Raw genomic sequence first — 17,445 nt, forward strand, 5'->3', positions numbered from 1 at the left:
TGTTTGCCTCCGATACTGCCCCTGGATTTCCTTTGAGAGCGACTAGTGGAAGATCTGCCCGAGAGCTGGTTCCCCCCTCCCGGCCCCGCCCCGGCCCGGCCCGCGCCGCGCCCTGGCTCCGTGGAGAGCGGGAAACCCAAACTTTCCAGCCGCTTAGTTTCGGTTCCGTTCGCGCCAACGAGGAGAGGGAGACGCGGAGAGAGGGTGCGGCAAAGGGTCCCGCACTAAGGCGCCTTCTTCCCGGGGCAGCCTGGCTTCCTGATGGGCACCCATTGGGGACCCGGGCGGAGAGACCCTCCCTCCCGAGAAGCCTGGCTTCCTGATGGGCCCCGATTGGCGACCCCGGGCGGGGAGACCCTCCCTCCGCTCCTGGAATCAATCAGAATCGGAATCCAAAGGAGCCACGCCTCCCAGGGCTCAGATTTCTCCATCTTCCCCACCCAGGACATCCATCTGCTCTGGGGACCCCACCCACCACACACACACCCGCAGAAGGCGCGATGCCCCTCCTGCCTCTCCCTCCCCTCCCCCTGGCCCAGCCTACACCTGCTTGGAGATTCACTTCTTGGACGAATTAGATTTTTCCTTCCCCAAACCACACTGCCTTCCTGACTTCTCTAAATAGTATTGATTGATTGATTGATTGATTGATACAGGCCCTGGCTGGGTAGCTCAGTGGGTTAGAGCATCGACCCCATACAGCAAGGTTGTGGGTTCAATCCCAGGTCAGGGCACCACCAGGAATCAACCAATGAATGCATCAGTGAGTGGAACGAGACATCGATGCTTCTCTCTCTCTCTCTCTCTCTCTCTCTCTCTCTCTCTCTTGTCAATAAGTTAAACAACTTTACAAATAAAAAGTAGCCCGGCTGGTGTGGCTCAGTGGTTGGAGTCGACCTATGAACCAGGAGGTCATGGTTGGATTCCTGGTCAGGGCACATGCCCTGGTTGCAGGCTCGATCCCCAGTGGGGGGTGTGCAGGAGGCAGCCGATCCGTGATTCTCTCTCATGGATGTTTCTCTCTCCCTTTCTCTCTCCCTTCCTCTCTGAAATAAAAAAAGAAAAAGAAACCGCCCCATGTTACAGATCAAGCCCCCCCCCACCCCCCTTCCCTGCCATTTCCAGGGTGCGGCATTGCTGTGTGAAGGCCCAGACCAGACGAAGGTTTGGGCCAAGTCCCTGCCTTTCCCGGGAGAGACAGTTCTCCGAGGTGACCCTGGGCATCCCCGGCCGAGGGTTAACCGCACAGCAGGACCTCAGCTCCCCTGGTTTCCGTGACAAAGACGTCCTGGACCCATCACCCAGCCCAGGGGGGCCTGGGGCCTTCCGGCTCCATTTCGGGCGATGCCTGTGCCCCTGCGGGTGACCCCCGGGTGCGCCAGCCAGTCCGCCTGCAGCTGCCCAAACGCTCCCTGGAGCCTTTGGCTGTCTTACCCTGGAGCTCCCGGGGCTCCGTACACAGTCACGGGCTGACTCCTCAGGCAGAGGCCCCCTGAGCCTTTTCGGGGATCGGGACCGGGCGCCAACTTGCTGTTTTTTTAACTCCACCCCCTGCCCCTCCACTCCGGGCCTGGCCCCAGGTCTCCTTACCCTTCTCGGAACAGGCCTGTTCGTTGCCCACCCACATTCCGCGCTCAGGTTCTAAGATTCTGTGAGTCACATTGCTCCGTAGCCTGGAATCCTCCCCCCCCTGCTCTCCACCCATCCCGTTCCCCGTCTCCCACCCCCAGGGTCTGGCTCAGCTGGCCTCCCAGAGGGGACCACGCAGTGAGATCCACGGGACCTCCTGGAATTATTTTTTTTAAATATATTTTTATTGATTTCAGAGAGGAAGGGAGAGGGAGAGAGAGAGAAACATCAATGATGAGAGAGAATCATGGATCGGCTGCTCTTGCACGCTCCCCGACTGGGGAATTGAATCGTGTCCTCTTGGTTCACAGGTCAACGCTTAACCACTGAGCCACGCCGGCCGGCCGGGCGGGCTGGCCTTCTTGAAGCCAGTGGAATCTGTGGTGGGAAAGGGTACGGGGTGTGACAGAAGAGACAGTCGAGAACAGCCCGGGTGGGTGGCTGAATATGTGAGCTGCTGTAGCAGACGGTAGAGCAAGGGAGGAACAGGCCTGGAGGTGGCCATGGGAGCCAGGGGTGCCCTGGTCTGAGCTCAGAAGGGGGAGACCCAGCGGATGGCGGTCTTGGGGTGGAGAAGAGCGTGACCACGGAGGGGAGGCGGGTGGGCAAGGGGCCAGCGGACGGATGCGGCTGGCCTTCGGAAGGGACAGGCCTCTGGACTTGCTCCGAACGCAACAGGAAGCCGTGGGCAGTCATTGCCCCAGGCAGAGGCACGGGACGCGGATCTGATTTTGAGAGCGCGGAAGGTGGCTTCCTTCTAGGATTTTTAACTTTATTTTTGGTTTCACAACTTACATTTCAGTCTCAAGTCCGCTTCGAGTTTGTGCTTGTGTGTGGTGGGAGGTGGTGGTCTAGTTGCATTTTTTTTTCCCAATGTGCCTGCCTGTCCAATTTTCCCAACACTGTTTGTTTGTTTTGTTTTATTTTATCTTATTTTATTTTTTTTATTCATGATCAGGGCACATGCCCGGGTTGTGGGCTCGATCCCCAGTAGGGGGTGTGCAGGAGGCAGCTGATCCATGATTCTCTCTCATCATGGATGTTTCTCTCTCTCTCCCTCTCCCTTCCTCTCTGAGATCAATAAAAATATATTTTAAAAAAATGCAGCAGCAGATAGAGCAGGAGGTAAGTGTGTCCGGGGAGGCTCTGAGCAGACATATCTCATCAGACTTGGCCCAAGCTTCTGGATTCGTGCTAACAGCAGGCGGCAGGAGTCCCATCTCCCCAAGCGGCTCCCTCTGCCCCCCGGGGTCTCCCCGTCTGCACCCCGTGTCTCCCAGAGTCCCAGGCCTGCCAGTCCTCTGCCCTCGTTGTGGGAGGCTGGCGAGGGGGTTGGAATGCCTCCAGTCCTCGACGCTGCGGTGGGAGAATGGTCATGTGACAGGCCTGGTGACAAGGTTGAGCAAGGTCATCTGTCTGGCCTGACTCTGAGTGGGGCAGAGGGCAGGCTGCCGGCCAGCTCAGCCCCCCCGTCTGCCCTGATGCAACAGCGGTGGGCGGACAGGGCGGGGTGTCCGTCCTCCGGGGTCCCAGGCCAGTGTGACCCTTTGACCTTCAGACTGGCTCCCGGGACACAGAACACCTGTTTGCTTACTCTTGTCTCCAAGTGTGTATGTCGGGGGAATTCACTGCTCTCCCTTTTTTTTTTTTTAATACATATATGTTTTTATTGATTTCAGAGAGGAAGGGAGAGGGCGAGAGAGAGAGAAACATCAATGATGAGAGAATCCTTGACCGACTGCCTCTTGCACGCCCCCCACTGGGGATGGAGCCCGCAACCCGGGGTCTCGTCTCCACCCAGCTGCCCAGGCCCTGGGGAGGGGCTGACAGGGCCCCGAGCGGCAGGCGGGGCAGGGCTCCTCCTGATGTCTTCAATGGGGAGCAGGGGACACGTTGTGGGGGACCAGGGGGGTTTCAGAAAGGCAGGCCCAGCAGAGGTGGGGGGAGCCCGCGGGCAACACTGCCACCTGGTGGCGGGTGCGCCGCCTGCAGGACACACAGATCGGTCTGTTTGTTTGTTTTTAAATATGTTTATTGATTTCAGAGAGAGGAAGGGAGAGGGAGAGAAACATCCATGATGAGAGAGAGTCATGGATCGGCTGCCTCCTGCACGCCCCCTACTGGGGATCGAGCCCGCCACCCAGGCAGGTGCCCTGGTTGGGAATCGAACTGTGACCTCCTGGTTCCTAGGATGATGCTCAACCACCGAGCCACACCGGCTGGGCTAGAGCCCAGGCTTGAAAAAAAAACAAAACACACACACAAAAAAACATGGGCCCCTTCTTTGAATTTCATTCCGGAGGGAAACTGCGCCTCCCACCCAGGGCGAGTTCATCCTCAACCCCTACATTTTTCAGCCGACTGATGCGTGAACAACCGTTCTGAGGCCGGTGCGAGAAAACAAATTAAATCCCGTGTCGCGCACTGGGTTTGGGTTAGACACCGCGACGTTCTAATGACGTTTCTTTCTAGGGGCCTCGCGGCGTCAGCCAGGGGGTTGGCAGGTGGCGGGGGGGAGGGCGAGATGCATATGCTGCTCCGGGCAAGCAGTTGGCGGGGTCGCCACCCCCCCCCCCATGATGACACGGCCATTCGTCAAAGACCCCGGAGGAACGCTCCCCGGCCGCCTAAACGCATCGCCCGTGTGCGTCATGATCCCGTCTCCCCGAAAATCCCAGGAATGATTTCTCTCCCTAAAAATAGGTCAAACCGGACACCCTCCTGGGAAGAACACCTGGCCCAGGGGCTGGGGTCCGGGGGAGCTGTGGACAGTGACAAGCTCGCCAGTTACAACAGGACACCTCGTTGAACTGCAAATACGGGGGACATACCCAGCCTACAGCATTGCCTGTCATTCATCCGACGTTCAAGTGTAATGAGCACCCTATACTTTTTAAACTATGTTTTTACGGATTTCAGAGAGGAAGGGAGAGGGAGAGAGAGAGATGGAAGCATCCGTGATGAGAGAGAATCATGGATCGGCTGCCTCCTGCACGCCCCACACTGGGGATCAAGCCCACCACCCGGGCCTGTGCCCTGACAGGGAATTGAACTGTGGCCTCCTGGTTCATAGGTTGGCGCTCAACCCCTGAGCCACGCCGGCCAGGCCCTTGTGGCATTTTAATCTGTGTGTGCGAACGTGTGTGAATGTGTGCGTGCATGTGTGTGTGTCTGTGTGCATTTGGGCACGTGTCCACGCTTTTGCAGGTGTGCGTGTGCACGCGGCCCCCCGGTTGGCAGACAGACGGGGGGTCTGAGGCCCACCCCCCTGCAGAAGACAGGAGCGGGTGCTGGCCGGCCTGGCTGGGCCGCGTGGCGCAGGTATCTGTTCTCCGTGAGCCCTGGGATTACTGATGAGTCATGGGCCCTGGCAGAGTGGGGACGCTTTGTAACAGGCTCAGAGAATAGATGATCTTAACAAAGACCTATTTATTCCCAACTCTCTCAAGCAAGGTCTGTTCAAAAAGAAAGAAAGAAAGAGAAAAGAAAGGAAGAAAAAGGTCAGATGATAAAAATATGCCCCGTGATACTCTTACCGACAGGAGTGTGGTGCTTCGCGCACCTCGGCCTGTCGCTCACCGACTCGGTCCCTGCAGTGTGTGGTGTCCTTTCGGTTTGCAGCGCTAACATTTATGTTCATCTCTTTATCGTCACGTACATTGTTGTGGATCCCGGAGAGGAAGGGAGAGAGAGAGAGAGAGAAAGAGAAACATCCATGATGAGAAAGGATCACGGATCGGCTGCCTCCTGCACGCCCCCCACTGGGGATCGGGCCTGCAACCCGGGCCTGTGCCCTTGACCGGAATCGAACCCGGGACCCCTCAGTCTGCAGGCCGACGCTCTATCCACTGAGACAAACCAGCCAGGGCTATTTTACTTTTTATTATTTATTTCTTTTGTCCATCCTCACCCAAGGATATTTTTCCATGGATTTTTTTTTTGAGAGAGAGAGAGAGAGAGAGAGAGAGTGGAAGAGGAAGAGACACACAGAGAGAAACGTTGATGTGAGAGAGACACATCGATTGGTTGCCTCCTGCACACGTGCCCAGACCAGGGCCGGGGATTGAGCCTGCAACGGAGGTACATGCCCTTGACCAGAATCGAACTCGGGACCCGTCAGTCCGCAGGCCGACGCTCTAACCACTGGACCGGACCAGCCAGGGCTACATCTGTTTTTAGATTTCACGGAACTAACTCAGGAGCTGGAGTCCAGAGCACCATGTTCGGCTAACCCAATTGTGATCTGTCTGTCATGGGATTAAGAGCTTCTTCACCGGGGAGGGGCAGGTAGAAGAAGGTAAGGAGGGAGGGCAATGGTGATGGAAGGAGACTGGACCGTGGGTGGTGATCACATGATAGGATAGACGGATCATATGTGGTAGAACCTCACACTGCAGACCTGTAGAATTCCAGCAAAGATCCGGGGACAGCCGGGCTCTGACCTGGCGAGGGCGGTCTGGGACGGGCGTCAGACCATGTCAGGTGGCCGACGAGAACCTCAGGACGCCGAGTGACCCCCACCAAGAGGCTCCGCTGTTTCCCATCGCCAACCCCGCACAATGGACTGGAGCCCATTAACACTGTGCCCGGCCAGTGTGGCTCAGTGGTGGAGCACCCACCGAGGAACCAGGAGGTCCGGTCCGGCCCGGGTTGCGGGCTCGATCCCCAGCAGGGGGGGGACATGCAGGAGGCAGCCGATCCCCGTGTCTCTCCCCATCACTGATGTCTCGCTCGCTCTCTCCCTCTCCCTTCCTCCCTGAAACAAAAAAACACATATATATTAAAAAAAAAAAAAAAGTACAACCCTGGCTCGCTGTGGTCTCCGTTCCCCTTTCCAGGAAAGAGACGTTCGGTTGCTATGGAGACGAGGGGTCTCGGGTTGAAAAACACACCTGAAACGCTTGCCGTTTTCTCTCTTCCTCTCTCTTTTTTCGGGGGCCCGTAAACGGTGTATTACATCGACAGCACCGGGGAGTTAGGAAATGCTCTAAGTGAGGTCGGAGCAAATAGCCGGCGCCGTGCGGCGGGCCGGGGCCGCGGGAGATAAAGCAGAAATGCTCTCTTTGTAGCTCGATGTCTCACTTAGGAGCCGCTTCCCCGAGCGCTCGCAGCCGACGGGCCCCCCGCGCTCCGGGGCCGCCCGGGAGCCTGCCTTCCTCGATGGACCGGCACGGATTTATTGATCTGATAGCAATACGTCTTCTTTTCCGAGGTGCTTTATCGAAACTCTCCAACTAATTTAAATGTAATAATAAAAAAAGGGGGAGGGTTGGGGAGGGGCTTGGCACCTTGCTGTTGTTCATCAGCTTAAACACAACACACACACACACTGTCGTCTTCAGGATCCGTGCAAAAGTGGCCGTGGCTGTTCCCAGATTTAATTAAAAACAACAAATCACTGGGCTGGCCGGAAGGGAGGCCCCTGGCCGGCCCACGGGACCGGGGGCTATTTAAGGAGCCAATATTTTTGTTTTAAAACGTCGGGTGGGACAAGATGGTGGCTACCTGATGGAGCAGGGGCCTTCCGCGCTGGGGGGGCCAGCAGGGCGGCCTGGCCGGGAAAGTGGCCGTGGCGCGTGCCCGCCTTCGATTTTCAGTGTCAGACACACACACACACACACACACACACACACACACACACCCCGGGAGGCGGGTTATGGATGATGGTCGGTAACACAGAGGGGATTTTTCTGGGAGAGCCATTGAGGGCGAATGATCACACGGGTACAGAACCGGCCGTCTGCGGCGCCGTGAGCTGTGTCCCCGGCGCTCATGCAGGGCACGGCGTGGCCTTAAAGGGCCTTGAGATGGATGTGCGTCTGTTCGTAGCGCGGCCGGCATTCATCATCTCAGAAGTTTCAGAAGACACGGGCTCTCTCGGGCATTCTTCTCTCCCTTTTCTTGTTTTAAATTTTTTTATTTGTTGATTTGAGAGAGAGAGAGAGAGAGAGACAGAGGGAGGGAGAGACAGAGGGAGAGAGGAAGAAAGATATCAATTGGCTGCCCCCTGCCTGGCCCCTACCAGGAATGGAGCCCTGGTCAGGAATCAAACCAGCAACCTTTGGGTGCACAGGACGATTCACCAACTGAGCCACCCCGGCCAGAACGGACGCCTTGTTCTGTTTTATATATTGACTTCAGAGAGGAAGGGACAGGGAGAGAGATAGAAACAGCAATGATGAGAGAGAATCATGGACCGGCTGCCTCCTGCACGCCTCCTACTGGGGATCGAGCCCGCAACCCGGGCATGTGCCCTGACCGGGAATCGAACCGTGACCTCCTGGTTCATAGGTCGGTGCTCAACCCCTGAGCCACGCCGGCCGAGCATCCTCGTAATGATTTTAAACGCAACGCTAGCCCCTCCCATAAATGAGGGTTCCAGAGACCCCAGACACGACATTAAATACAGAACACGTCACCGGACGACCGCGGCCACTTGCCGTGGAGGAGGCACCGATGTTCAGCTGCGCCCGGCGCCCCGTGTCCCGGTTCCTTTCTGTCGTCGGTTGTCGATTGGCTTCCCCTCCCACACGTGGCCGCTGCTCAACGACATCTTCGATGCTGTTAGGAATGGGCAGGGTCGCCGCTTTCGTGGTTCCTACGTTAATAATCACATCTTTCAATTACTTACATCCTCTCCCCGAGGGAAAAAACAGATTGTTCTCAGATGATCAATGTCTACAGTCGTTTATCCACCACCACCGCCACCACCACCACCACCACCGCCACCACCACGCACGAATCAGTCCCAGGGAAGCATTTGCCACCAAACTCTCCAATGCAGCATTGTCCCAGGGGTGACGGTGCTGAGAGCCCGAGGGTGCCGAGATCGGGGGCTCAGGGGCTGAGCAAGACGGGCCGGGTTTCTGTTGGTGACATTGGGGGCTCGGGGGCTGAGCAATGGGGTAGGATCCTCCTAGGGGCTCACGTCTCTTTCCTTAATATATACTTTTATCGAGAGGAAGGGCAGAGAGATAGAAGCATCCACCATGAGAGAGGATCGTGGATCGGCTGCCTCCTGCACGCCCCCCACTGGCGAGCATCAACCGTGACCTCCTGGCTCCGTGGTGGACGCCCAACCACTGAGCCACACCAGCTGGGCCCTACCATGATTCTCTAAAGGCTGCCCGTGGGTGTTCCTGTGGCTGGAGCGCGTCCACAACCTCACCCTGGGAGCTGGTCTGAGAGAACAAATAAAGTAACCCGGGAGGGACTCAGGTCTGGGCTCGGGGAGAGCCGAGAACTAGTTTCTCCCCCCGGGAACGGAACTGTGCTCTTTCCTTCCCGGTGCCGACCTAAGCCTCGCTCTGTGCGTTCGTTCACTCATTCACTCATTCGAAAGAGGCCCGCGGTCGGCGGGGAGGATGAAGCCCACAACTGGGTGAAATGCGGCTCCCGGGGAGACAGGACCTTCTAGAATATCCTGAAATAAATAACCGAAGGACTTAATGGCGCCAGCCACCGCCAGCAAATCACGGGAAGCACGTAGCCGGGAGGAAATCGCGCCCGGTGCGATGGCCAGGGAAACACATTTGCTTAAATGGCGATGCAATTTGGAGCTGTGTCTTAAGTATTGTACTGTGAAATTTCAATTAGCGGCTAAGTGCTGTGCAATGGGCTGTGAGCGAGGGCTCTGGTCAGCCACGTGCGCCGCCTCCCCCCAGGGGCGATCTGCAGGCAGAGCGAGGGATCTCAGGGTGCAGGCTGGTCTTTTGTTGGGGTCTCAATGTTTGTGAAGCCTCTCAGAGGTGGGTTTTTAAAATATACACATATTTTTATTAATTTGAGGGAGAGAGAGAGAGAAACATCAAGGATGAGCATCAGCCAGGCCGGCGTGGCTCCGTGGTTGAACATCTACCCGTGAGCCAGGAGGTCACGGGTTCGATTCCCGATCATGGCACGTGCCTGGGTTACAGGCTCGGTCCCCGGTCGGGGGGCGGTGTGCAGGAGGCAGCCGGTCTGTGATTCTCTCTCATCATGGATGTTTCTATCCCCCTTTCCCTCTCTGAAATCAACAAAAATATATTTAAAAAAAATGATGAGAATCATGGATCGGCTGCCTCCTGCACGCCCCACACTGGGGGATCAGGCCCGCAACCCGGCCCCGTGCCCTGACCGGGAATCGAACCGTGACCTCCAGGGTCATGGGTGGATGCTCCAACCACTGAGCCACACAGGCAGGGCGGGGGTCCCTCTTGGTAAACACCATGCGCCCATGCAGGAGGGTCACATTGGGGGGGAAGTGAGAGTCCGCAGAGCACCCAGCGCCTGGCACACTTGAGCTGCCTTAATGGGCGGGAAAGAGAAAGGCTTCATTACGGTCCCCTCCGGGCGGGGCTTGTCCTTTGAAACACAGTCTCGAGTGCGAGGCCCAGGCGCGTTCTGGGGTAGACGGCGGCGGGTGCTAAAAGCAGCCACTCCAGAGCTGATGGAGATGAGATGAAGCACCGGGCGCCTCTCAGGGGGGCGGGCAGTGGTTTTGTTTCAAGAGCGCGAGAGAGCGGGTGAATGCAGTCAAGATGACGGCTCCGCCTCTGCTTCGGGGCCAAGAGGAGGTGGCCAGAGGGGAGCTGGCATTGTCTGCTCGTGGGGAGGCTGTCAGATAGCGCTGCCGCCGTAGTCCCCACCCCTCGGGGTGCACGCAGACCCCCAGATTTCTTCTCCTTCTTCCCTTTTCTCATCTGAGTATATTTTTTCCATTGCTTTTGAGAGAGAGTGGAAAGGAGGGGGATGGAGAGAAGTGAGAGAGAGAGAGAGACATATCCATTGCACGCACCTCGAGTGGGGCGCAGCGTGAACCCACAATCCAGCCACAGAAATACTTACGAGCAGCATTTAGAGCAGCGGTTCTCAACCTGTGGGTCGGGACTCCTTTGGGGGTCTAACGACCCTTTCACGGGGGTCGCCTAAGACCATCAGAAAACACATCTATAATTACATATTGTTTTTGTGATTCATCACTATGCTTTAATGATGTTCAATTTGTAACAATGAAAATACATCCTGCATATCAGACATTTACATTAGGATCCATAACAGTAGCAAAATTACAGTGATGAAGTAGCAACGAAAATAATTTCATGGTTGGGGGTCACCACAACATGAGGAACTGTATTCAAGGGTCGTGGCATTAGGAAGGTTGAGAACCACTGCTCTTATGTAAATTTGTAAATACCCCCTCCCTCCCCCAGCTCTGGATTGCACTGTAATTTGTCTTGATGGTGCTTTCTGGGTTATGCGAACCATTTTATTCTTAAAAATGCTGTTTGTTTGACACCCAAACCTAGATTTGAATACCTGATCCCATTGTGGCTTTTGACATCTGAGTTCTTGCAACATCTACTTCTATGTCCATTAGTTGTTTTTTTTAAATGTTTTTATTGACTTATTTTTTTTGTGGGGATAGACATATTTTTTAATCCTCACCCAAGTTTATTTTTCCGTTGATTTTTTTTAGAGAGAGTGGAAGAGAGCGAGGGAGAGACGGAGAGAAACGTGGATGTAAGAGAAACACGTGCCCTCGACTGGAATCCAACCACCGTCGCTCTACCCACTGAGCCATACCGTCCAGGGCAGCTCATTCGTGTGTGTGTGTGTGTGTGTGTGTGTGTGTGTTTTAAATGTTTTTGCTGATTTTATTTTTTTCGTGGGGGCATATTTTTATCTTAATAGAATAAAGATCCTTCTAATCACAGGGCTGCCTCTCCCGGGACTGTGCTGGGCGCATGACGGAGGGGAGTGGGGCCCGGCGGGTAGTGGGCGCCCATCCCTGCCATCCAGGCCCCGCGCCTACCAGGGAGGGCTGGGCAGGTGCCTCCTAGGCGACGACTAGCGACATTAGATGCCCCTGCCTCCAAGTCCTGCAGGTTTTAGGGAGACCCATGTTGGGGTCCTACCTGCTGAGATCCTCCCTGTCTCTCTCCACGGTGCCTGCCTCTCGCGATACTGACTGTGTCTCGCGATACTGCTGCTTCTCGCGACAGTGGCTGTGCCTCGCGATACTGGGAGCGTCCGCGTGGCTGCTGCGTCTCGGCGGTGATGGCGGCCTTTCTCTAGCGATACCGACCGTCTCTTCCGATGGAGCCTGCCTCTCGGTCTTTATTGGTTTGAGAGAGGAAGGGAGAGAGAGAAAAACATGGATTTGTCGTTCCTACTGCGCTACCGGGCCAGGGCCCAGGCAGGTCCCTCAGTTCCTCTTGGGTGAGTCCGCGGCCTGTGCATCCGGGCCTCTGAAGCGCGTGACCTTTGACCCGGGCGGGCTGCGGCCGCGTGGGCCTCTGGGAGAGCCTGTGTCGCGGTCACGAGTGTGGCCTCGTGTGTTCCGAGTCCCGCGCTTTAGGAAGAGCCGGGTGGCCGCGTCTCCGTCCCCTGATTTTGGGGGGACAGACACCCTGCGGGCAAGCAGGTTTGCGAGCGTGACCCTGATGTGGGGTGGCGGCTGCACATGGAAGATTTACCGCCAAGAGGAGGCGGCCGTGTCCTCCTCAGCCCGGTGGTTCCGGGTGGGCACCCCGCCCTCCCAGAAGGTGGTAGTACTACCGAGATCGAAGGTTTGGGGATCCATCTTTGCAAAACATACGTTTATGACTTATTTATTTATTTATTTTATTGATTTCAGAGCGAGGAAGGGAGAGAGGACCATGGGTGGGCTGCCTCCCGCGCGCCGCCTACTAGGAATCGGACCCATAACCCGGCCCTGTGCCCTGACGGGGATGGAGCCATGACCTCCTGGTTCATCATATAGGTCCGTGCTCAACCCGCTGAGCCACACCGGCCGGGTGGTAGGTAACATTATTTTACTCTTCCACCATTTGGTTTTGTGAAACCGATAACGTCCCTGATGGAAGACGGTGTGAAGATGGGTTGAACATTATACAAATGACCCGGGCGATTAATTTGTTCTCAGAAATGGGCGTTCTGACAGAAGAGACAATGTAGCCGAAGGCAAATGCTAAAAAAGATCGCGCAGGACACGCTCCAGTGTGTGACACACACACAAGGAGTCAACAGAGCCCCCGCCTTGAAACGCCACGAGGGCAACGTCGCCCCTGGCAACCAGGAGACCCCCGGCCGCTTCCTAAGTGGACCTTGGGTGATGCGTTTCCATGGCGACGGAAGCCCTACCGTCTGTACACACCGTGGTTCCCAGGAGAAACGGATGAACAGAACCTGCGGGTGGGATCATTGGGAGAAAAAAAGTTTCTTTCTCTTCCCTCCTTTTTTTTTTTTTTTTAAATATATTTTATAGATTTTTTTACAGAGAGGAAGGGAGAGTGAGAGGGATAGAGAGCTAGACACATCGACGAGAGAGAAATAACGATCAGCTGCCTCCTGCACACCCCCTACTGGGGATGTGCCCGCAACCAAGGTACATGCCCTTGACCGGAATCGAACTGGGACCTTCCAGTCCGCAGGCCGATGCTCTATCCACTGAGCCACACCGGCTAGGGCTCTCTTCCCTCCTTTTCTCCGAGGATGGGAGTAGGTCTAAGCCAGGGGTGGGCAAACTTTTTGACTCGAGGGCCACAATGGGTTCTTAAACTGGACCGGAGGGCCGGAACAAAAGCATGGATGGAGTGTTTGTGTGAACTAATATAAATTCAAAGTAAACATCGTTACATAAAAGGGTACGGTCTTTTTTTTTTTTTTAGTTTTATTCATTTCAAACGGGCCGGATGCGGCCCGCGGGCCGTAGTTTGCCCACGGTAAGCTGACGAGGAAGCGGCCCTTGAACTTCAAAGCATACCCCACTGAGGTTTTCCTGTATTTGTTTTGAATTGGAGGCCTCTCTCTAAAGGAAAAGAGAATCCCTGTCATTCCAGTTCCGTGACAGGTTCCCAGGAGATACCACGGCTGCTCGGCCAGAGAAGCTCAGGTCTTGCTGGCAGACTACAATCTGCTGCTGAGTCCTGGTGGAAATCGTCACTCGAGGATTCTTCTGTCCATGATTTTTTTAGAGAGAGAGGGAAGAAGGGAGGGAGAGAGAGAGAAATAGTGACATGAGAGCGAGGAGACAGGCTGATTGGGAGTACCAGGAAGATATTATGTACAAGGAAGACACTGTTATTTATGATGTACTCTCGTGATTAGACACCCATGAATCTCATCATCTTTTTTTTTTTTTTTAAATATATTTTATTGATTTTTTACAGAGAGGAAGGGAGAGGGATAGAGAGTTAGAAACATCGATGAGAGAGAAACATCGACCAGCTGCCTCCCGCACATCTCCCACTGGAGATGTGCCCGCAACCCAGGTACATGCCCTTGACCGGAATCGAACCTGGGACTTTTCAGTCCGCAGGCCGACGCTCTATCCACTGAGCCAAACCGGTTTCGGCTCTCATCATCTTTTTAATTGTTATAATTTACCTTCTCAAGAGCTCTACCAACTTTCCCATTTATGTAAAAAAAATTTTTTTTTCATTACATTAAAAGCTCTCCCATATACATCATTTAAAAAATAAGAGCCAAAGTAAAATAAAATAGAAAAACAAAAAAAAGAAACATAGGGTTTGATTTGCTCCAATTTGCAGGGCAGGTTAGGGGAGTGATGGACACACAAACCGTGGTCTCCACCGGCCACACGAGAGCAGCGGTCGCCAGCTGGTGGTCCGTGAGGTCCGAAAGGTTGGCGGCCGCTGCTCTAGAGTATCAGCATCGTTTCCAACAGGTTGTACCAATCTGAGAGTGGAGTGATTTATACACATTTACTTTTTAACTATATATATTTTATTGATTTCAGAGAGGAAGGGAGAGAGAGAAATAGAAACATCAATGATGAGTGATGAGAGAGAATCATTAATCAGCTGCCTCCTGCACTCGCCAGCATCGAAACAGCAACCCAGGCATGTGTCCTGACCAGAAATCAAACTGACCTCCTGGTTCATAGGTCGACACTCAACCACTGAGCCACACTGGCCGGGCTATCCACATTCACTCTGAGTGATATTCCTCAATATTTTCCCAAATTTTCTTTCCAGTAATAAAACTTAAAAAAAAATTCCTGTGTTATTTAAACTGATGTGTATTATATACAGGAAAAGGGTAATTGATCTACAAAGACGTGTGTGTGATGTTAGAGAACCCTCCGCATTCCCTAACTTTATGCTTCTCGGCTCTGTAGCCTTTTGCAAGAAAATGATTGATACGTGGAAGCCCGTTGACTCCTAACAATTCACTGTTTCACGTCTCCCACCATCATAGCGTACCTGACACACATTAGAAAGAGGAAAATGTGTGGGGGCAGATGTCAGAATATAAGAAGCCTCAGGAAATCTTTCAATTCAATGTATTTTATTTTTTACAAACTTTTTATTGTTTTTCTTTTAGAGCGAGAGGAAGAAAGAGGGAGAGTGTAACATGGATCAGCTGCCTCCTGCATGCCTCCTACTGGGGATCGAGCCCGCAACCTGGGCAGGTGCCCTTGACCGGGAATGAACCTGCAACCTTTGGGTGTACCAGGCGACACCCAACCCACTGGGCCACAGTGGCCGGGGCCCCAGGCTCTCTTTCTATTTTCCAGCAATATCTGTTGTGGCGGCCTGTTGCTGCGTGCCTCTCCCTGTCCATGCCATCTCTCTGCTTGGTTCCCTATTTTCATCTTTAAAGATGCATTTCAGGCATTATTTTCTCCTGGAGCGACCAGATAATCTTAGATAGAGTTTCTACTTACGCCTGAGCTGTCAAATCTCCTTTTGACTGAACTATACTGAAACCATCGGTTTCTGCATGGGGTTTCCCTCAACTAGACTTAAAAGTTCTTAAGTCTGACACCTTAATTTGCTCGTCTCTCTCTCCGCAGAGCCTCGCCAGAGCCTGGGCACACGGCAGGGCCCGAGAAGCATGTGTTGGTCTGAAATGGAAGGAGGCCCTAGGCCTGTTGGCTGAGCAGTGTGGAGGCCCTCAGAGTTCCGGAGGTTTCAAAGGAAGCCAAGAGGCGGCGGGGCGCGAGCATCAGGAGGAGTCAGGAGGAGTCGGCTTGGCCTGCTTTACGCAGGAGCACGTGGACGGGGCAAAGGAGAACAGGTTGGTTCAGGCCAGGGGCTTGCAATTAGAAGGTGAAGCAAAATGAAAAGATGCTGGAATCTCCTAGAAAAAAATGGGCCAGGACGAACGAGGCGGTAAAGGGCTTTGGGGAGATGTTAGAACTGCCGGTGGGTGCAGGGTGGGCTGATGTAAAGGCTCGCTGGCTCTCAGAGCTCGTGTGGACAGACGCAGCCCCTGCCTGTGGTGTTTCCTCCCCGGTCTCTTCCTGTGCCAGGTGGTTTGGAATCTTCTGGAATGCCTCTGTGCCCTGCAGAAAGCTGCTTCCCCCAGCTGTGTGGCCCAGGATGGCTTTGCTCTCCCTGCAAAGGGAAGTGTGGGTGGAGAGCACAGAACCCCCCAAAGGACCTGGGCTGGGTCAGAGCCCAGGACCCCTGAGGGGGTGGGGCAGCTGACAGCCGAGTGCTGCTTGCTAATGCACGCCTGGATTGCCCCCAGCCCGGCTGCTTTTTCCTGGCCTGCTCTTTTATGGAATACTAATTATATCCTAGGGCTACCGACTTCTAATGAGCCGGTACCTGGGAGATTAAATTGGCACTCGCTTCTTCTTAGAGGCGTTATTTTTTTTAAACAGAGCATTTGAATATGCAGATGTAAGATAATGATTTTTCATTTAAACATGTAATATTCCTCAGTGGGCCAACTTATCATTATGCCTGATTATTCCACCACATTGTGAGCTTTGTTGGAAGAAGAAAAACAGCTCATCTTCCTGATGGTAAAAAAAAAATAAAAATTACAAAATAAAATAAAATACATAAACAAGTAAATAAAAGAAACCGACTGCACGTAAGTGACCCTGTGTATAAAAGCTGCCCTGGGTTGCTGTGGTAACCAAAGTTCTAAAAATGACAGGAAGAAAAGAACACCGGTTTATTGTGACAAATGACCCTCGAAGTGACGGGCTCCTTGCAGCGCCTGCTTGTAATGAACGCAGCTCCGTCAGGAGCGTTAAGACCGAACAGTAGGTTAACGTGGAAGTCGGGGACCTGGCCGCAGGACTTGGTTCAGGGTTGGGCTAATGAGCCAACGCAGAGTCCTCGGAGGGAGACGTCTCTGGGGGAGCAGGTGCCTGGTGGCGGGTCCCCGCGGTCACGTGACCAGCGTGTGCACCGTACCCGCTCTCCTGGGTTACGTATGTACATGTCCAGGCGATGCACATGTCACATAGAACATTACCTATCTACATAAACCAATGTGTAGGGTGTCCCCTCCGCCCCCGGACGTATACACACTTTGCATACTTATTCACTCCAATGATTCTTTTCAGATTTAAGCCATTGGAATGAGCGAGTATTCAAAGTGTGTATACGTTTTTGGGGGACACCCTGTATATGACATGTGGGTGGGCAAAAGTAGGTTACAGTTGTTCATGTGGAAAATAATACTATAATTCATAAATAATGATACAAGAATGAACTGCTTCCTGTGCTCACAGCTGTAAGCCTACCTTTGCCCACCCCTCTGTGTGTGTGTGTGTGTTCCCTGTATATGAAATATACTCCCCTTAGTAAGCTTTCTCTCACCAGAAGAAGACCCCCCAGCGTGTGAGTTCTTCACTAATAGTGCACCTCATGTTAGGGGTGCACTGACATGAAAAATGCACAGGCACCCTGGCCGGGTAGCTCAGGTTGGAGTGTCCTCCCGCTGGGGTTCGATCCCCGGTCAGGGCACATCCAAGAATCAACCCATGAATGTATATAAATAAGTGGGACAACAGCTCTCTCCCTCTCCACCGTCTCTCTGTCCTCGGGCCAGAAGCCCCGAGTGGGG

General features: G+C 54.0%; 1 protein-coding gene across 1 annotated transcript in view; it reads right to left on the reverse strand.

Annotated features, from left to right (window-relative positions):
- LOC102431979 (probable phospholipid-transporting ATPase VA) overlaps nucleotides 1–1,627 on the reverse strand; it is a gene marked incomplete at its 3' end in the record, with an annotated part of 2,484 nt that extends 857 nt beyond the window's left edge. The window contains exon 1 of the mRNA XM_006106860.1: nucleotides 1,591–1,627. Coding sequence (XP_006106922.1) covers nucleotides 1,591–1,627 — 37 coding nt within the window. The remainder of the gene's footprint in view (nucleotides 1–1,590) is intronic.
- Nucleotides 1,628–17,445: the final 15,818 nt, after the last annotated feature.

The sequence above is a fragment of the Myotis lucifugus genome, unplaced genomic scaffold (assembly GCF_000147115.1).
Source record: "Myotis lucifugus unplaced genomic scaffold, Myoluc2.0 scaffold_928, whole genome shotgun sequence".
Lineage (NCBI taxonomy): Eukaryota > Metazoa > Chordata > Mammalia > Chiroptera > Vespertilionidae > Myotis > Myotis lucifugus.